Below are 21,806 nucleotides of genomic sequence, written 5' to 3'. Positions count from 1 at the left end.
ATAGATGTAAGTATTTGATTTTTATTCGTTATAAAAATGTAATAAAAACGAGTAAATAAGTAAAAAGGCTTGTGACAGATATATGTACATACAATTATATTCGTAGCTAATGTAAATAAAATTCTTGAATTTTTATGTGATTTGAAAAGTCTCATTGAAAGTGATATGTTAAATAATTAAGACAGACTCTAGTCTCTGCAATTACTACAAGCATATGATTTTGTTATTTTGTGTGAAAAAATTGTATTGTATAAAAATTACAAATTAAAAATTTTATTAAGAAAAATACATATGTGTTATTATAATACATTGTTTTGTTATGGGTACGGGTAACGGGTACTACGGGAGGAACCTATCTACATACATCTCACACACATATATAAACTTGTGTTTTATACAGAAATACCTAAATATCTACCATAATATTCAAATATTTACTGATTTACGTCCTGGAACATTTTGAATTTCCCGCTTCTTGCGACGTTGCCGTTACGTTTTTGTCGAACTATTATTTAATTTTTTTATTTATAAACTAATCAGATGATCATCGCGAAACTTTGTGTACATATAGTTAATAACATTATCTGTGACGTATAAAAAAATTGGAGACATTCACACGCCAATTTTTTTAAAACTGAGTTTTTATAGGTTTCCCCATAAGCGACCGTGTTAAAATGACTGAACTTTGAAATTCAATATCTCGGAAACGAAACAGACGAACCTCTTAAAATTTTAACAACTTCATTGTTACAAAAATAAAAACGTCTGGTTCAAATTTCAAAAAGATTCATCACAGGGTTCTGTCTCTACCGAACGTCCTTAAAATTAAGTTAGACAAATCAACACAGAACAGAACCTACTTAAAACACTGCGCTTGGATTTAACCGTTTCGACTCTCAGCTGCTCAGCGTGTACGCGACACAGTCGATAAATTTTGTCCAATCATAGAGTTCTTAAGTTCCTTTAAAGACCAAGAGCTGAGACCAGAAGGTGGTCAAAATCTTCACCAGCCGCCAGCGCCACTCTTATCAAAATTGATGAACCTCATGATTCGTGGAGATCCGAAATATTTGTTGCCATACTTCATTCTGGTGAAGAGTTTTGTTGGTATTTAAGAAGTGCCACATGATCTATTTTATAAACCAGCCGCAACTTATATTAATAGATAGAAGATAAAAAGTTGTCAACCGAATATGTTGACTTCATTTGATTATCTGTCCATTGGTTTCAATTGCAGCTGGTTTATAAAATAGACCATGTGGCACTTCTTAAATATCAACAAAACTCTTCACCAAAATGAAATATGACCAAAATATTTTGGATCTCCACGAGTCATAAAAAGTTCCTCAATTCTGGTGAGAGTGGCGGCTGGTTAAGATTTTGACCACCCTCAGGCCTCAGCTCTTGGTTCTATACAACCTACAACGCAACAAAAAAAAAGTTTGTTCATTCATCCACCTAAGAGCACTCCGAGCGATCTATAAATGAACACGAGTTCTTTACTTCTTTATCGGAGAACTCGGAGGCCTCCGAGACATACACAACTGATGTTTTTAAACACTGAGCAGTTGTAGTGAGTATACCTATATAGTATTAAGATGTCCCTGAGGTCTCCGAGTTCTCCGACAAAGAAGTAAATAACTCGCGTTCATTTATGGATCGGGGAGCGCTCGGAGCGCTCCAAGGTGGATAAATGAACAAACCTAATATATACAATTGCCATATTTGCGCTGATGACGTCACGAGAGTGAAAATACTGCACGTAAATAAAACAATAAACATTGAATCAGGCCGACATAAGGCCCTCACCAATCTCACCATACCTAGTATATAGGTAATTGTTGCATTGCAGCTCCGGCAACTCCGCGGAGCGACGATCATACGCGCATACCTAGTACGACGACACACAACAGCGCTGTTGCTTAGATGTGCAGACACTACAGGCCGGATAAGTAGTGATATATTATAAGTATATAGCAGCTACTTAAGAGTAACAGGACTACCCAAGAGAAATAAATATACCGCGACAAACGCGCACTCTCGGAGAAGAGTTTCATGCAAAAGACATGCCCGACGACTCCCTAGACTGCGGCTGTATCATCACATGAACCAGGCCTTGTACGCCAACGACGAGACACCGAGCAGCGTGACCCTGAAAATCCGTGCGTGGAATTAATGTACCAACCGCAGCGGCAACCATGGAAGTTACTTGCATCAGTGAGCATTAGACATATTTTCATTCGTGCCTTTTTTGTCCTCGCCGTTATTCATACTTGTATTTTCTCTGTTGGTTCACATGCTCGTTTAAACTAACCTCCAGCAAGTTCGTTTATGTGACCAAATACCCGCGCTCTTTCCAACCGGATAAACCATGGAGGCTCACGTATACTTGCTTGCTTGAATATTACATAAATATTTTTACAATTTAATAACTCTTGCCTCAAGATCACATGTTGAAACTGCTGCATCGATAAATTTGATGGTCCTGATGCAATGGTGCTCCAAAAAAAATACCCATGTACCTTCTGCTTTCACATTCTGTAGCTATTAATTAAGTACTGTTTACTGCCTTTTCTTACAATCGATTTCAAGTACTTACAACCTTATTTTACCTTATTTTGTTAACCATTTTTTTTACATTCGGCACATAAACTTTAAAATTGTTGACCTTTTAGATTTCCAAGAAATCTTAACTGAGTTGGATGATGTCTTGGACAATGCAACATTTTTGGCAATTGATGGTGAATTTACCGGGCTCAGTTCAGGACCAGATGCCAGTGCTTTTGATACCCCTGCCCAGTACTATGCCAAATTGAGAACTGGCTCTATGGACTTTCTTCTCGTGCAACTTGGTTTATCTGTTTTCACTCACAATCCTGCCACTAATAAGTATGAGCATTTACTTTTTTTTCTCCCCGTGGTTTCTTGATTAAATGGAAAGTTGAGAGAAAAACTGATTTCAAAACCTATTTCAGGTACAGTCAAAGATCATACAATTTTTATGTATTTCCAAAGTCTTTCAATAGAACAACACCTGACTGTAGATTCAAATGTCAAGCTTCATCCATAGCTTTTTTAGCAAATCAAGGTTTTGATTTCAATAAACTTTTTAAATATGGCATACCCTATTTAACGAAAGAGGAAGAAGAAAAGTTAAATAAAAAACTCGAAGAAAAACAAAAGGCAAGAGATGAAGATGAATTTGATCTTATTCCAATTCCTGATCAAGACAAGTCAAAAATTGAGGAAATCTGGTAAGTGCAATAAATTTAAAGGATTTTTTTTTTTTATCTTAATTTTTATAGATTTTTGTTTATTACAGTTCTAAGATAGATAATTTTGTTGACTCTGAAGAAAAAGAATTCATAATAGACAAATGTAATGCTTTCATTAGACGACTCACTCACCAAGAAGTCAAAATAAGGTGGCCAAATAAAATCAAACTGCAAGGCAAAAATGAAAATGGAAATGCATATCTTGTTGCTTATAAAGTAGGTACGGATGATGAAGAAAAAGTTAGAGAAGCTGAAAGGAAAGAAAAAGAAAATCTTCAAGTACAAGAAGCCATTGGACTGAGTGCTCTTTTAAAGAAAATTGTTGCGACAGTAAGATTTCTGTTAAAATGTTATTTATTTTTTCATTTTTCAGTTATGTACTGATTTTAAAGGCATTTTTTTTTTTTTTTTTTTTTTTTTTTAATAGGGAAAATTAGTAGTAGGACATAATATGCTTTTGGATCTATGTCACATAATTCATCAATTTTTTGGCCCATTGCCAGAAAGCTACAAGGAATTTAAAAACCTGGTTCACAGTCTTTTTCCAAGGTGCTGGAGTAATATGACATTTCTTTTCTTGGATGAAAATAAATAAACATTTATGTGCTGACTTACCTGGTTGTTGAATTATAGGCTTTTGGATACGAAAATTGTTTGCCAATCTTCTCAATTCAAAGACTCTGTTCCCTCGGTGCTAAATCACTTATTAGAAACAATACAAAATTCTCCATTCAAACTACCCGAAACGGAAGATGTAAGAGACCGAAGTTACACCTTAAATAACGATAAATTACACGAAGCTGGTTATGATGCATACATCACTGGACTTTGCTTCATCTCTTTGTGTGATAGACTTGGTAAGTTTGAATGTTCTCTTAAAAATGTATATTATCGATTATTCCGTAAAATATAAACAATTCTTAATATTTTAGGTTCCTTACAAAAGCTACATGTGTCAACAGTATTGGCAGACTCTCCTTTATTGAACCCTTACATTAATAAGTAGGTTAAATGTTTGAAATACAGTTTACCTCTTGTGCATATGATTTTTTTAAATTATTATTTTACAGATTATTAATATCGAGATTAAAAGATTATCCATACATAAATCTCACAGGCAAAGATCGTAAGTGTTGTCATTTTGCAAAATATTTCAATTTTAAACCAAGAAAAAAACGTAAAAACAAGCTGTAATATTGAATTTTAGCAAATCCAAGTAGAGATCATGTATTTCATATAACTTTCCCCAAACAGTGGAAAATAAGTGATCTCTCGCAACTTTTCAGTCCATATGGTAAGCTAAACTTAGTAAAGTACAGTGTGTACATTTTTGTAGCAATGTAATACCAATAAGATGAGATGAAAGTTGTCAACAAAAACATATTAGAACAAAATGATCATAATATATTTATTCAGGAGGAGCTTATGTTTCTTGGTTATCGGACACTACAGCTTATGTCGCTTTATACAGACGCGAGCAGGTCAACGCGGTTATAAAAAACCTCTTCAAATCAACTCAATGCAATATTCAAAAGTATGTTGATCATCAGGCAAGTTTAGAAAATGAAAAACCAATCAAATCGGAGCGAAAAAGGAAAATTTCCGAGTAAGTAGTTGTTGAGTTGTCACCATTATAATTCATAAATTTTTAATGCACCTTTGACAAGTCGTTCACTTAAAAGTCAAAGTCCGAAAATCAAAATATCTCGTGCAACTTGTACATTGCACAGCAATTATCGGTAAGGTAAGCTGTACCCTTTTATTGATAAAATTTCGGTAAGATTGATGGTGCACTGTTGCTTCAGGCAACAAGATATTTGAGAAATAAAAAAAAATTATGAATATTAAATCACAAGTTACTGAGATACTTTGATTTTTTTCGATTAACAAAGCTTGTACACATGTATAAGCTGTTATGTACATTGATTGCGATGGAAGAAAATAAAAAAAGGATTAATTGGTTTGTTTCAAGACTAGAATTAGTACGATTGTTGGGTATAAACTTGGTAATTTTAGAGTCAGAGCCATACCCTAAAAGAGCTATAAAATGTACGTGATAAGCGCAGAGCAAATCGTTTCTGTGGCGTGGCTGTTAAAAAAATTTTTTTTCTCCAAAAGTTAAAACTCCAATTAAACACAATTTAGAACTCTTTAGTTATATAAAACTAGAATAAATTTGCTTGTAGTACAATTTGTCATCAATTATTAACTGTCGCTTTTTTTTTTTTTTAAGTATTTAATGATAAACTGTACTTGATCGGAATGAAGTGATTCTGTTTTTACAAAATTGTTAACTGATGACTTGTAAATTGTGTTCAATTCGGAATTTAATCACTTTTTCTAATACTTTCATGGGGTGGGCGTTGAATATAATAAAATAATAATAATCTGGAAAAAAAAAAAAAAAAAAACTAACAAGACGAGAATAAATAGCATCGACGCGTGCATGTGGTATCCAGTGGGTAGTGGTAGTAGGACACGGGGAAGAGGGAAAAAGCGCTCGAGGAGATAGAAGTAGGTACAACCAAGCCATGTATAGAGAGAGAGAGAGAGAGAGTAAAGAGTAATACCTACCATACAGTTGAGCTGCACCGTGTAGGAGAGCTATACAGCAACGAGAGGAATCTCCTTTCGTGCTTTTCGCGCTTCTCCGCTTTACCATAATAACTTGTGCCTCGTGCTCACGCGCATGTTTAAACCCTTCAGAGAGTCGTAGCAGCTTCCTAGCCACCTCTCTCTCTCTTCCTGTTTTTCTCTCCACTATGCTGCTGCCCTCGCTTTCCAGTTTGGCCTCCTCTTCCTCCTTGGCAGAGGTATAGGTACTCGTGATTATGGTCCGCTGCTACCATAAGGATACCATCTCCTCCCTTGGTGCTTCTGCAGCTTTCTTCTCTAAAAAAATCTCACCTCCTACCTTCTTCTACTCTTTTTCTTGTGCACATGCACACACACACACCCGCTCGCTGCTTCCTGCTAGTGTACTAAACTTATAACGTATCAACACACCGTACATACTACATGATACAAGTATTATGCGGTCGAAAGGGGATTTTGTTATTTTTAGTTTACCTTTTTCTAGCACAGGATACTCTCCAACGCATCCGCATTTGAATATATATAGCTCACACGTACGTACTTGATATCCGCAGGGGGGGAGGGATTAATTCACGCAAAATGCAATTATTCGATGCGTGAGGTGCGATTTCTCAAATTTTTATTTTAAAACTTTTCCGAATATGTGGGATGAATTGAACTCCAATCAACGTCCACATGTGTGCAATGTTTTTTTTTTTTCTATACATCTGACATTCTCAGAACACAAAACTCTTCGATTTCAACGTTCCTTACAGTTGACCATTTGACACCGGCAGGCATGTAATGTGTGTGGACGCAATGATCAAAACGTCGCTTGCTAATCCAAAAATATTTTTTTACTTTTCCACATTACGATAAAAGGCCCACGGCGTGCTCGCGTTGGTTCGAGCTTATCCCAAAATTAGTTTTTAGGAAATGCATCTCGGAAAAGCCTGCAATTTTTTTTTTGTCAGGCACAAAATCGAAAAATACCGAGAAAAGTTAATAAAAAAAATAAAAAAAAATAAAAAAATAAAAAAATAAAAAAAAAAAACGTTAAAGGACCATTTGTCTTAACCCGAATCCACTCGAGTCGGTTGGTTTTGCAAAGCTATGAGGACACACATAAGTACTTAATGAGTTACCGAAGGTTCCTTGCATCTCTTCCCTCTCCTCGTGCAATATGAAAAGGCACGTAGCACTCCCCAATGTGTTAACATACAATTTGTGTTTGTTTGATTTTTCAGGAAAAAAAAGTCAAAGGCAGTCGCGATCGGGGCGAAATAGCCGATCGCCCGATTGGCGGCACTGCACTCTGCTTTAAAACAACAACAATTTAACCAGCAAACACACATCCTCACGCATCATCGCTCCTCAAACTACCATCGTAACATTACTCGCTCTATTGCTCCATAAATATCTCGAGAGCGAAGTACACATCCCTCCGATTTTTGTCTTTTAAATGTGTATGTATGTATTATACATATATTTGTTATTGCATAAAACTAGTCTCATTATAGGCGACCGCCTCTTACATGCGCTTGATTTCCGCAATTTCTGCTGTAGCGCGCGCGCGCGCGTGAATACACATATTTATACAAATATGCGCAGATTTTATAATATGTTAGGTATGTACATACGTATGCAAAACTATTTAAGTACACCTCAGAAAGATCCGTCGATTTCGCAAGGCCTTGAGTACATCGTTGTAAGTGCGACGAATCATTAAGTGCTCGTGTATGATTATTAATATTATTATTATTATTATTATTATTATTATTATAACTATTACCATCATTATTTACATACATGTGGCTGTGTAATATCTCGTTGCATGCTACTTATTAATTTTGTAAAGGCCGTCGCGTGCGCAGCGCTTAATTTCTTTACTTTTCTCCTTTTTTTTTTTTTTTTTTTTTTTTTTTTTTTTCATGACCGATATACCTATTGCGTGCCAAGTGAATCGTTTCGATGATGATGATGGTTTGGGCACTAGAGCATTAAACTCATTGTAGAGCATCATACGAGAGAATGTAAATAAATATATATACCTATGTGTACGCATTTACGTGACTGTAGCTCACGTGGATATGTGGTATAAGTTATATTTGCAGATAAGCACGCGTAACCCAGCATCGACGTAAATAACGACACACAATTATATTATACCTATACTGTATACGTGTATATGTATTGTACGCTTTGTCGATACTTACTCGTTTGTACACTTTTTTACAAATCAAGTACACGCCTGGTGCCTTATCTGTTAATTTTATATTATTAAACTTCATTCAGTATTTTGTACAAGAACAAATGTAAAATATTTACTACATACGTATCTGTACCTAATATACATATGTATAGATATTTTAGTGCCTTTTTTGTCGATTTTTATACACTCACACTCTCACACACTTACACATATACGTATGTATATGTGAAAATTTAATTGTGATATATTTATATCAACTTTTTTTTTAAAGAAATTTATGAATGTGTAGTATTGAAAAAGATGTTGAATTATGAAATTTATATTATGACGAAGAGTCTCGTACGAATAAACTTTTTAACAGTATTGAAAAAAAAAAAAAAATGGTTTATGTGTTCTTTTATTAACCTACATACAATAATCAAGTGCACGATCCCTCTTCGAGTATTTTACTTGTTGCTACCTTGGAAATAGAATAAAAGTTTTTAGCGGCCTGTAACGAAAAAGAAAAAAAAAAAAAAAAAAAAAAAAAAAAAAAGAAAAAAAGGAACGATGCAATCAACCTATACCTAGTTTAAACTGCCTGCGCAAAAAGATCTGCTTCTGTACCTGGAGCAGATATGATCAAAAGGTAATGGAGTTGGAGTAAAATGAGAAAAAAGTGTCTACTCGTGGGGCGACGGTGGGAAAAACTTGTTCAATTTAGCACTCGTGCGTGTCTTGTATACCTTGTATGCGTTACGCCCAAAATCCACGATGACGCAATTTTATGAAAAAAATCACGTTGATCAGCTGAAATACTCCGCAAGAGAGGGACCGTGCACGATGCACCATTGGAAAATAAAAGAGCACGAGAACGCCCAAAAGTTTATGCGTCATGACTTTACAGCACTACACTTTTTTTTTTTATTGTTTCATCGTCGTGCTTGATAAATTCAAAACCGATAAACATCTTGACGATCGATTCATTAACTTGGCCCACTTGTGAAAACTCGAGTACTATAATAGTGCCTGATTTTTCAATTAAAAAAAAAAAAATTTTTTTTATAATAAAAAAAGAAGGAAAAAAAAACCGTATTTGAATACCTTTTTAACAAATTGATTTTTCAATCTACGACACCACGGGCGGGGAAAATCAATCTTTAAAAAAGTGCGTGATCCAATCGAGGAGGCGGCGACAAGTATAATATTTACGTGTGTACCTGTATGTACCTACCTAACAATATTCCCTTGGAGTAATAGGTCTCTCGGTTGGACGTGTATTCAACAATTTTGTCACGCGCCAATCGAGTTCCGTTTTTCACATTTCCAGTGATTTTACTCGATTGGAAAAAAAAAAAACGTTGCTTTTCTTTCGCTTTGATTCACAATAATTACCATAGAATATATTCTACACACTCGGAATCTCGGTACCTATAATAAATGTTTATACGAATTTCGTAAATGCATCATTGACGATGGGTGGAGGGAGTTGAGAGTCTTGACAACTTTATTACAAATGTATAAATACAAAGGTAGGTACGAGCACACGCGCGTGTAGGCATGATATTGCAAAAGTAAGTGTCACGCGTAAGGATGTAGATATAATTTACTTTGGTCCTGTGGGTATGGCTCGCGTACAAGCGCAAAACCGGTTGCAGAGGATAAAGAAGGAGCTCCCGAGAGAGGTACTATATTATGCACTTCCTCACCTATTAAACCCCGCGTTATACAGTACGTGTAGGTACATTGAGCTGTATAGGTACAATACCTACGTAGGTACATGCGTTGGTCTCATATCGCCACAAGTACATAATAATATAGTACTCTGGAGAGAGCGCCTGCCTCACTGGACTTGAATCAGAAATTCACGAGATAGATTTATGCACTTAATACTACATTCTTTTTGCCTCCTCCTCTTCTTCTGCCGCTCTCCATACTACATATATATATATATATATACGCGTGCGCGTGAATCTGGTGTATACATAGTACGTTCATAAAACTATACGTACAAGGTAGGTACACACCCTATATATACCCGATACTATATGCATATCAGACTCTTTGTTCTCATTATTATTTGCCTATGAATGCACCTTTGTTTTTATCATCCCTCTCTTTTTTTTTTTTTTTTTTTTTTTTTTTTTTTTATTATTTTTTATTATTAGGTACGCTTATTTTTTCCTTCGACTTCCCTTGAATCGATCATCCGAGATTTTTCATTCCCTTTGCAGCTGTGTCACCTCAATATCGAAATAATCAATTTTTTTTAATTTTTGATCATTTTTATCGAGCTTGCTAGCTTTTTCTTTTACTTTTGGGAAAATTGTTATACATTAATGAATATGATGGACAAACAGTTATGTATACTTAAACTAGGTACAATATAAAATGTGCATGAGTTATGGTGAGGTAAGTATTTACAAAATATGTCACTCAGTGACATTAAATATATCTCTCTATACCTATATAATATACAATGATAAATAATATTTAACGAAAATTTAATGTAGTTATCGAAAAAATATATATTAAATTAATTGGAATTCCAGAGTAAGAGCAATAATTCCTTTAAATTTAAAGTCGATATTTTATTATTTAGAGGAATAATCGTAAATAAACGTAAACGCAATTTTTAAAAAAAACAATTTTCAAACTAATTTTGAATTTCATGTATAAGGATGGAGTTTCCTTCATTTAAACGACAGAAAACATTTAAAATATAGCGAAAATGTTGTAAACACAAATATCTTGGCAGGTTTCAACGGAATATGTCACTTTGCTATCTTTGTTATAAATATTTGTAAAATCATCATGACTTGAAATTGAAGGAAACCTCGTTTTTCGTCATAACTTTCACAGCTTATAAAAATTTTATACCTAAATATACCGATTGCCCGTGACCAAATAATTGATTGTATCAATTTAATCAAAAGTTACAGCTTTTTTTTTTTTTTTAATTAATACGTAATCTTTGAGATAGCTCGTCCGAAGGCGTTCATCCACATCGATTATAATTTTATATGTAGGTATACCGAAGCTGGCGATGCAGTCTTGCTGTAATAAAATTAATGTGCAGTATTCCCTTGACGATGTGCCGAATGAATCGGTTATATTAAGTATATTACACACTCAAAAATTTAATTGTATTTTGAAGAGTATAAACTTTACATTTCATTCGTATGCATATGTATGATATCGGTATTATGTGTGCATGTGTGTATATATATTTATACAAGTGTGTAAGTATGCATATATCAGTACTGCTTGTTTGCAACTATTGGCTGTATATACATTATTCGGGAGTATTCTATATATATATATATATATACACATACTTAGACACTTGTATAAATCAGTCTGCAATCGCCATAATTTTTCTGTTATTTTCTCGATATCATACCTGTATACATGGTATACCTACTTACTCCGTGAATGGTCAGTGGAGTGGTGATGAAAAAATATTTGGTTGACACTCTCTTGGCTCTTCTTAAATAGTAAGTAAGTACATATACATATATAAGTATAGGTATAATAATATTGTGGCTCTGGCGATGGTGTGGCTCTTTTTTCGGTACTCCAGGTGCTCGTGACTAATGACCCGTGCACGCGAGCTCGGCAGCTCCAATGCCATAACGTACACAAGTAGGCGTATTGTACGGCACGAGCCCGGTTGCGCCGATTTTTCCGTAACAGCAGTAGCAGCAGCAGCAGCAGCAGCGCACGCCGATCGCAAGATAATTTAAGAATGCACTTTGCTCCGTTGTTGTCTTGGCTGAATATAACGAACTGTACACCCAAGTGATCCCCCCCCCCCTCGCTTCTCTCTCTTGTTTCCTCCACTTCCCCGCTTCACAAGTATACCCGCGTATGAGCCGCGCACAGGTAATGCAAATCTATATATAGACCATAGTAGGTATAATTGGGGGATATAACTCAGCCAAGCCCCGCCCTTTTTGCCGCTTGCGATAGCCATTAGGGAGGGGGGGGATTTGTTGTTTAATAGGTACCGAAGAACAAACGATTTTACCATTTTGCTTGATAAAATACAAAAAAATTGATCGAACATTGATCTCTTTCCGTAATGTACCCTATAAAGATACGCGAACGTTATTATCCTCAAATTGTGCGCGATAATTCTCATAGGTACCTACGGCGTGATCGTTACGTGGTGAGCAGGTACTATCGCGATATAATATATGTGGCTTTCGGATAAATAATATGTACGTACATTAGTATACGCGACGTCGGTCTGTATTAAACATTTCCAAACTCATTAGCTCCATCAAGTATACGGACCGGAAAAAAAAAAAAAAAAAAAAAAAAAAGTATGCTTTTAATCAATATCGGCGCTTGAAACATTATATTAGCCACCTGCTCGACACTGCGTGGCCCGTCTATTCGGAAATGAGGTTTCAATTGAGTATTCGATCGGTACCCGTATGCGTACACAACACATAACATCATTGTCCGGTTAATCTGCCGATTCAACCTCTATGCGCCCAAAGTTCATCGGTCGTCGCGTACAGTCCGTTGGTACGGTTTTATCATTTTACTCGTCGCTAAACATTTTCATGTCGTCAATTGCTTCATTTTGCATGTTCACTATTTCTGATACAACATTGCCGTTTGTTTGTTTTTGCCCAAGCGGATGAATCCAACAAACATGCTGATTTCTCGATCTACTTATTCATTGTAGCGAGGGAATGATAAAGTTTGGGAACTGGGAAAAAATGTACGAAATCTTGTAATTATTTCAAGTAAATTGTATTTCATTGCAGGAGAGACAGCCCACCGGTGAAGGAGGATCGGTGCGACTCGACGTCGACGACAGCCGTGGCGGCGGCAACGGCAAAGGGAGAGCCAGCGGCTAGCGATTCCACCGGGGCATCGCCGAGTCGGGATGAGAACGGCTGGGAGGTGGCATCAGGTAATGACCATTCGAAACTCGGGGCTCGCTGCGGGGACAATGACTGCGACTACGGCGACTACGACGACAATGACGACGACAACGACAAAGCAGTTGCGGAAGGGCAGCCGAGTTTGACGATGCCGCGCCTCGAGGAGAAGTTTAATGTCGTGCGCAAGGCGCGCCCCAAGACATCGAGCCTCGCCGGGGCGCAGACGCCGATCAAGTTGGGCCGTGGCGCTGTGAAAATACCAGCGGGCACTCGCTACGAAATCCTCAGTAACGACAGTAACGACGACGGTGACGACGACGACAACCACGCCGGGGACACTGCTGCCGTTGCGTGCCAGGCAATCACGCGCAGCCCCAAGAAAACCACCGCCAAAATCCATCAGGCCGTGCTTCAGCGTAAAAAACAACAGCAGCCGAGCGATAACAGCTCGAGGAGGTCGGCCGCGCGGGGCCGGCCGGCGAGTATCGCTAGCTGGTTCACCTTTCCGCGCCTCCTGCAGTTTGCCGGCCTCTTCGTGCTCATTTACTTTTTTACCTTGTCCTAAGTCTGCAGTTTTGCCGATCCTTCAACACCCCCTCCCTTTATGCGTATATGTACACCGATATTTTCAACACCGCGGCTCCCTTGCCGATGTCGTTGATCGTCTCCAAGAGGCATATGCAGAGTCCGCCTGCTCAATGACTTCGCACCCATCATCAATAGTTCAGCGTATTTGACATTGTTTTTTCTTTTCTGGATAATCATTACGCACCATCGACTATTTGATACACCCCAAAAGTTTTCTTTGTACATCTACTTCTCGTTGAATAATCATTGGTTGATAGATTCCATCGATGCAATAGCTGAACTTTTTTTGTTCACAAAGTTTATTCATCCACTTAATGTATTTTTTTTTTTTTTTTTTTTTTTTTCCTCAAAATTGATTCACACTTCTCCATACTTTGATTTTCAAAATTTCGGGTATACTTACTTACGTTTTGTTTTGGTTTATTGAAAAAAAAAAAAAAAAACCTTTTTGGTACGATTGATCGATTTATTTTCCGAGTGTAGAGCCTACTTTGAAGTTTATTCGAATTATATAGGCACATGGTCAATTGCGTAAGTGTATTCTTACAACACTGTACCTTATACATGAAATTACGGATCAAAAAAAAAAAATTAATGTGCTGTTATGTAATAAATTATATTTAATTGAGTTCTATCATTTTATTGAACATTAAGTGTAACGATGTAAATAACCATTTTTAACAAACGTGTGCTCTATGTATTGCATTTTAAAATAATTTTATAATACATGTTTCAAAAATGTTAGACCATTTTAATTGTACGTGAGTGTATATACATTTTTCAACACTTCGCCTAGTACGTAAGAAGAGAATTATTTTTCACAATATATAAGAAAAATGAAAAAAAAATTCTTCATACCTGTAAATTTTATTTGTCGAATCGATCTCTTTGAGTAAATAATTTTTTTTTTTTTTTTTTTTTTTTTTTTAAACATACATTTTCAACATCCTAAAAAATTCGTCAATATCACAATTTTATTCTTATTTGGTTATTTTTCTTTTTATCTGTTATTGTAATGACCGCTATTTTACTGAACATACAAATTACTAAAAAAAAATTTTCGCGCGTCGTGATGACAGTTTCAGATCGTCATGTATAATTTATTTGCTAAATTTAAATACCTACTCATCTCAAAAGTAGTGAATAGAAAACTTATATTTGGAGACTGGTAATGACATAATTTTTAAACTGTTACTAGCAATAAAAATGAAGTAGTAAAATAAATATACGAATAATTTTTGATACGTGATATAAATACATTGTGAGACAACAAATTGACATTTACGTGCTGTAAATATTTAAATATTTTACTTTTTATCAAACTTATAATTGTATAATGAATTACAAATGTTAATCTCGTTGTGTGCACAGGTAAACGGAGACGAAAGCGAAATCGCATCCAAGCTACTTCAGAGACAGAATTGTTGCAAAACAAAAATGACGGCGGTCGCAAGTCGTTTGCCGAAAATGAAACGTGGACGTAAAGTAATCGCAATACGTCACAGTCCAAGTCCCAAGAATTAAGGAAAGCAAAAAATTATTTCTTTTGGGATTCCTCACATGTGAGATATTGTGGCAATCCAAAAAAATTTATAACAAGTCGCAAAATGTGATTCTTCAAAATTAATTTGACAATGACAGTTAAAATAAAAATAAAATAACCAATCTCATCTTACTACGATTAAATTAAAATTTTTCAATTCATACATTATTCATATTTCATCACCATTCTTTTTAGATCAAAAAATTATAATTATGTAATTTTTCAAATGTTGAGTGAAAAATAAATAAACGCAAGTACCCAACTTGAAAAAACATTGATGTTTTGACTTACTTACCTACTTATTCAATCGGTCTCAAAATATATTTTTAAGTACAAAGACAATGAATCATGTAAAATCATGCACATTTTTACAAAGTTACTGTTGTACTTACCAAATTAACGAAAAATGCAAATTTTTGAAAACAAAGCGCTGTGAAAATTTTTATTATAATTGCAGAAGAAATTGGTTATCCATCTCGTGTATTTACTTACGTACATAGAATGTGGGTACCACAGTTTCTACGATGAAACGCTTGTGATAATGTCAGGTGGTGCTCTTTATAAAAATCGTACAATGAAAAAAAACCATGATTGTTTATATACAAGCAGATAATAACCTATACACAGTACGTAAGGTTGGCGCCATCACCTATTTTTCAGATAGGTATATGGACAGTCACAGTCAGGCTGCGTTTAGATATAATATAATATACCTATGCATGGAGTCTGAGAGTCCGCCAGACTGGCAATGAAGCTTATAAGAGTGAGAGAGAGGTTAGAATGTGGTCAACCTCTCTCATATGAGTTTCAATTCCAGTCTGAGACTCCCTCAGACTCCATCTAAACGCAGCCTAAATGTGTGACACACTAGACGCATTTTATCATGGTAGGGTATAGGTAGGTACTATCGAAGGCCGTGGGTTTGTTTACTTGTAAGGCTGCCTAGCCGGTTACATACAAATACCCTAAGATGCCACGAAGAGGGAGAAATTTGTTTTCCATTGCCATTGTTTGGAAACAAAGCAACATTGATCTTTACAAGATCAACAATTTTGGATAAGTACTGCATAGGTACGGAGTCTTGAACTTCCAGGAAGGACCAGCCACATATTTGCCCGTGTGAGTGCGAGTGAGAACGTGAGAACTTGAGAAGCAGCAATAACATACCTATTACTCTCTTTCTCGTACTTACACGGGCATATGGGCTAGTCCTGGAAGTTCAAGATTCCATGTATACGCAGCCTTAGTGAAAGCTCAAGTATAGGTATAGTGTTCTTGACGCGGTCGCCGCAGTTGCCGCGCTCGCCGACCGATTCCGTTGGTGTCATTTTCTCGTGTTATCTGTTGCTCGTCCGTTACAACTGTTTAAAAACAATTTGTCTATTTATCTGTGTCGTTATTGTGTGAATAGAATGAGCACATTGTTGAATAACAGTGTGTTGTGAGTGTTTACATAAGGTAACATAACCTATACACCATCGACCATCCTACACTCTTGTAAATGATTACATTATTAAATTCACGTGAACTAAGTAAAGGAAGATAATATAGAATTTTTACAATTAGAAGAACGTGTAAACAATTTTTTTCAAGTATTATCATAGCAAAATGTGATATCTCTTGTTATAAAGTTTGTGATAGCTCTTAGATTACATACTTATGTACTGTATCAATTGCATATTGACTATAGTGATTAAAATCAGAGCGGTTTGTGGGATATCTACTGTTGTTTATAAAGCGTGTCGTGATTAGTCCGTTTATGAGAGGGTTATAGCGTAAGTAATTATACCTACGTGTTCGGATTCAATGACTGAAACTTGACTTATATATACACAATGGCAATGAATATGCGGATGGGATGGTACAGTGGTGGCATTGATGCACCAGCAGCTGCAGGCAGTGGCAACGACAACAGGGACAATGTAAACACCACACCTAGAAGCACCGGCTTGATCAACCGGCACGTGTTCAATCTTGGTCAATTTGTCAATTTGGTAAGTTGTTGAGTCATTCCTGTGTTTTCTCATACATATGTGTTGAATAACTTTACAGAAAATAAACACTTATTGTGCTGACCCCATGGTTTTTTACTTATTAGGGTAGTATTTATTATACAGGCACTGATTCAATAAGTTCATCGTACAATTAGTGAATTGAGGTAGTTCAAATCTTAGGTAAATACATACAGATAATGGTATTTTGCTGCTTTGACTGCTCCACCTGCCATAAATAAATATAATATTAGGTGTGTATCTCGGTCGTTGTTGTGTTGGACATTTTTGGGATTTCCAAGGGCATTGCGTGGTTTAATGTCAAGGCAAATGCCGCATAGAAACCCCATTTCTGCCACAACGAGCTTTCTTCTCTTTTTGTCTTCCTTTTTTATTTTGTTCATTGATAATTGTGCTTCAATTGCAACTTTTTTACTTTTTTGTCTGGTGCGCTTTTTTCCCCATCCACTTTTATTTTAAATTAAACATGAAATCAAAGCATTGTTTTAATTAATTTTTTTTTTTCTCAAAAATAACAATTTGATCATACAAATAGCATGATTTGGATAAAGCTTCCAAAAATTGACTTGAAAAGTCAAAGTCGAAAACACTTGAAGCAAGGTTTTATTTGAGCTCCCAGAGAGGTAAAATTTTGATCTACCACTTTAATTTAATCTTCGAAAAGTGCATGGAGCTTCTTTCTGCTAGAAACAGTGTTTTAATAATTCTTATTGATTCTGCGACCGAACATCGATAACAGTCATCATATAAGAGCTACTGTTCCTTGAATATAATATGTGCTCCATAGGTAAGTACACAAAATGGGTTATACTAACAAACCCTAATTTCCGCAAGATTGTAAATAATTTGAAGCTTTCAAAAAAAAAAAAAAAAAAAAAAAATAGAGTTTCTCCGTTTACTAATCCGTCCTAAATTTTTAAAGAAATTGTTACACGTGACGTTTGTTTTTGTCTTTGAATTTTTAATGAACAAGTATAGTAGCACTACCAACAACATAAAGTAGCCCTGCATGTTGTATCGCACAACGTCAGTGGCAGTATAGTAGCACATCATCGAATGCAGGCAAGTAGGTAAGATAAACATGGTGGCGGCATGCGTCTGCTGGTATAACAAATCATGCTTGGTTAAACGATACTCTCTCACGAATGAAATATTATCGCGTCTCCGAGGCGGCTCCCAAGGTAAGAGTTGTAAGTACAACGCAACTAGCAATTTCTCTGTCGTTTCACGCATTGCACTGTTATTTACCCACCAAGCACATAAGTATAAGTACAGCTTCTTGCATCAAGAGCGGCAAATGAACGCTCAACTTTCGGGCATTGCAAGCTCTTCTCGAGATTATACGGGTACCTACAGCAGCAGTCTTTGTTGTTTTCGTCCCTTTTCGAGAGGGCTCGCGCTCACAAGCAGAATTAACGACTACTCGCTGCTCCAATGAAGATATTGGATGGTGTGGTTTGCTGCCGCGCGTAACTGTTACCTCGACGACGAGACTTTTATGTGCATACCGTACATATATATATATACATATATATATATATTTATACGAGCAGCAGCAAGAACAAGTTTTTATCATTCCTACTCATATATGAATGAGCGAACAATAATTTTAATTAAGAAACGCCATCTCGAAGTTGGGGTCATGTTATTAATTTCAGACGCGCTAATTATTTATTACCGAAATTCTCCGAAAGACAGTTAGACTGTGGGGTGAAGGAATTTTATTTTTTTTTGCCCTCGCGATATGTATTGGCGATTAAATCAGTTGGATCGTATGACAGCGAACGAGCAAAGAGGGCACAAAGTACATTAAAATGTATATCGAAATGGAAAATATATTCAGTTGTGTGGACATCTCAAGTAAGATATAGCTACATACCTTAAAAAAAAAAAAATAATAATAATAATAATAATAACCCGTAGTAAAATTAACAGTCGGTAAATACATATGTATGTATGATGCTAAAGTACACACGTGCACTGGCCGCAAGAAAGAGGTAGGCGATGTATACACAGCTTTACTGTTGTTAAACAATCATGTGTCAAAATTACTTGTACATATATATAATATAATAATAGTAAAGTTTAATGGGTATAGATACGTAATTCCCACATTCACGTAAATAAATTTACTGTCTAGGTACAAGTTGTTATTATTATTATTGTACGAAATCCAGATGTAAAAAGAAATACGCATCATTTTATTCGTAAGCTTCACGCGAATTGCGAAATATTATTATATTATTCCCGTATACAAGCGTACATATGTATGTATGTTGTATATAATATAGTTATACGCTCTCCCGAGGAATATATATTAATAAATTCGTTTGGTTCCGGCATAAGTGACAGTGCAGGCAGGACAATGTTAGCAAAGTAATGGCAATCGCGAGATAGCGAACTGTACACATATATTTTAGCACTAGTAGGTATACGAAGCTATTAGCCACTACCGAGTACCGACTGCAGCTGTAGGCTTTTCTCTCTCTCTCTCTTTTTTTTTCTCTACGCGAGAGAGTGTTATTTGTTTGCCCTTATACTCGCGTAATTATAACGAGCTGTCAGCTCGAGCATCCTTCGCCGCTTCGCCGCTGTACCTACCTACAGCTGAACGCCATTAAGAGATATAATTAATTCGATAGAATTTTCCTGCTGGGTATACCTCGCTGCTGAATCGAGCTGAGTAATCATCAGTGAAATAGGTATTGTGTGTACAAAGCATCGGAATGATACTCCTCTCTCTCTCTCTCTCTCTCTCTCTCTCTCTTGTGCTCTACCAGTTGCTTAGTTTATTGTTTTACGAGTGATATGTATATATATATATATTTTACAAGTACCGAGAGAGAAAACCAACTTTTACGTTATTGAAAATGAACCTACGTAAGTTAACAATGACAATTAACTAGTAGATTTTGAAAATGTTGTTTAACAATTGTACGAGTACATCTACATTTTCTACAGAATTACCACGTCATGCTTACACATCACCTACCTAGAAACCCATCACAAGAATATTTTATCTGTATAATCATCAATAAAAATTCATCTGGTACTGCTTTTACCTTTTATTTTTTTTGTTTTTTTTTTTCCCTTAAAAAATTCTGGCGTCGCCAAAACCAAAAGTAACTTGGGACTTAGCAGGCCAGTAGGATTTTAACGTAGCAACCACAGGACCACTAAGGCCCAAACCACCGTTGGTATTTATCTATATTTGTTTGTACTTTTGTGTTTACTTACTTGTATTGAATTTTAGTTTTCCGATAATCTTTTTTCCCCTCCGAATAATCATCTGCAAAATGAAAAAAACAATCGTATGTTATTATTTTTAGTAATCCTCACAACGATTTCATTAATAATATTATGAGAGTATTTTTTTTTCTTCTAATTATTTAAATTGCGTTGAAAATGATGATTCAAAAGACCATTTCATGTAAAAACATCAAGGTACAAGACGTAAGTTTTGCCAAACAGCTAATACGACACCACTTTCCCCGTGCATATTACATACATATACGTATTACGGGTGGGCCATATTGCCCGTCAATGGGCTCTCGTTGAGAGTATAATATATATAGACGCGTAATGCGCGTCAATTAAATCTCACATGTACTTTTACGACTTTGTTACACAAACGCACAAAGTTTTATAGACTTTGGAATTTGTTTCCATTAACCAAAATGTTATTTGCGATTTTGGATATAATCATAATATCATGTATAAGTACAAAAGTAGACATTCCGCGGAATTTGCTTACTGGCAGTCAAATGTTACGTGTTTGCGTGTGTGCACGCAATGTAAACGTCTTTTAGAAGAAGTTGAGGCCAATCAAAAGTTCCTTCGTAAATTGGTACAAAATTTTACATAAATTTTTTTTATAGTTATTTGCTGTGTATGTATAGGTATATACTATAGCCCCATTCCTGTTATATGTGTCGCTTCCCCCTACGCTTGAAGGAGTTTGCGCAACTAACATCATATATTATAATGTGTCGTTATATTGTTTCACGCTTGAATTTTATACTATTGTATCATGTATCTAACTTATTAACTCAAAATATTAACACGTATGTTATCGAATTGACATTGATCCTACAAGTTTGAGCGTAAAAAAAAAAAAAAAAAAAAAAAAAGTCCAAATCTTTTTTAATGTGATATTGTATGTATAGAGGAGGCTGGTGTTTCAGCCAAAGAAACGCTGAATTTGTAATAAAAATAAAAATAATAATAATAAACGTACTGGGTGCACAATAAACGCGAGCGTGGTGCGGTATTCCTCCCTCTTTGTTTTTCCGCCGGTGGTTCCTCTCATCCGCAGATTCCGCCGCAACAATAACAAACTCGCATACTCACGCGCGCACACGTGTCGTAGATAAGGATGTGTGCGGGGTCGCGAGCGCGCGCGCACGATTTTTCACGGATTCAGCCGTCGTCGTGGCAAGAAAAGCTATTCAAGCCAAAGGCAAGTCGGTGGTGGATATGTATACCAATTGACCTCGTGGCCCGTCCCCGACCTTCTCCTCCCGTCAGTGGCGAGGAGCCAAGCCGTCGACGCCGGCGCCCTTTGAAAGCTCCCGCGGCACTAGTTCGCGCGACTTATCATCTCGAGGATCGCAGTCTCCCTTCGGCGGCGGTGGTGCGGTCAACGGGGGTGTAGGAAAAACCCAACAATTGCGCCGGAGAGCGAAAAACAAAAATGGCGACCTCCCACGTTTCGTGCACATT

The 21,806-nt window shown here is 36.1% G+C and overlaps 2 protein-coding genes across 4 annotated transcripts in view; both read left to right on the top strand.

The window, feature by feature from the left end:
* Positions 1–1,665: 1,665 nt before the first annotated feature.
* LOC106638030 (poly(A)-specific ribonuclease PARN) lies at positions 1,666–15,344 on the top strand. Of its 3 annotated transcripts, XM_089589421.1 has the most exons (13): positions 1,666–1,762; positions 1,853–2,217; positions 2,676–2,889; positions 2,976–3,254; positions 3,323–3,605; positions 3,703–3,824; positions 3,909–4,132; positions 4,208–4,277; positions 4,346–4,401; positions 4,483–4,569; positions 4,692–4,881; positions 12,822–12,970; positions 14,901–15,344. In XM_089589421.1, exons 2-13 carry the CDS (start codon positions 2,199–2,201, stop codon positions 15,011–15,013), a joined length of 1,806 nt encoding a protein of 601 aa, XP_089445547.1. In that variant the 5' UTR covers positions 1,666–1,762; positions 1,853–2,198; the 3' UTR covers positions 15,014–15,344. The 3 variants fall into 3 exon arrangements, with proteins under 3 accessions (XP_089445547.1, XP_014206531.1, XP_014206532.1); XM_014351045.2 differs by lacking the exon at positions 1,666–1,762 and having other exon boundaries at positions 1,771–2,217; XM_014351046.2 differs by lacking the exons at positions 1,666–1,762; positions 12,822–12,970; positions 14,901–15,344 and adding an exon at positions 7,097–7,778 and having other exon boundaries at positions 1,772–2,217.
* Positions 15,345–16,901: 1,557 nt separating this feature from the next.
* Positions 16,902–21,806, top strand: part of LOC106637998 (protein cortex) — a 52,091-nt gene continuing 47,186 nt past the window's right edge. Inside the window, exon 1 of the mRNA XM_014350996.2 lies at positions 16,902–17,066. Within this exon, the coding sequence (XP_014206482.2) occupies positions 16,908–17,066 (159 nt within the window). The 5' untranslated portion in view covers positions 16,902–16,907. The remainder of the gene's footprint in view (positions 17,067–21,806) is intronic.

The sequence above is a fragment of the Copidosoma floridanum genome, unplaced genomic scaffold, assembly GCF_036245765.1.
Source record: "Copidosoma floridanum isolate Cflo_tuat_1 unplaced genomic scaffold, Cflo_Japanese_pri ptg000009l, whole genome shotgun sequence".
Lineage (NCBI taxonomy): Eukaryota > Metazoa > Arthropoda > Insecta > Hymenoptera > Encyrtidae > Copidosoma > Copidosoma floridanum.
The sequence above is the reverse complement of the archived record's forward strand: the minus strand, read 5'-3'. Positions and strand labels throughout refer to the sequence as shown.

What these genes read in the sequence shown, in the direction of transcription:
- LOC106638030 (XM_089589421.1), top strand. An exon ending in CTCTTTGTGTGATAGACTTG is followed by an intron (nt 4,133 to 4,207) that starts GTAAGTTTGAAT and finishes TTAATATTTTAG; the next exon opens with GTTCCTTACAAAAGCTACAT. An exon ending in TTGAACCCTTACATTAATAA is followed by an intron (nt 4,278 to 4,345) that starts GTAGGTTAAATG and finishes ATTATTTTACAG; the next exon opens with ATTATTAATATCGAGATTAA.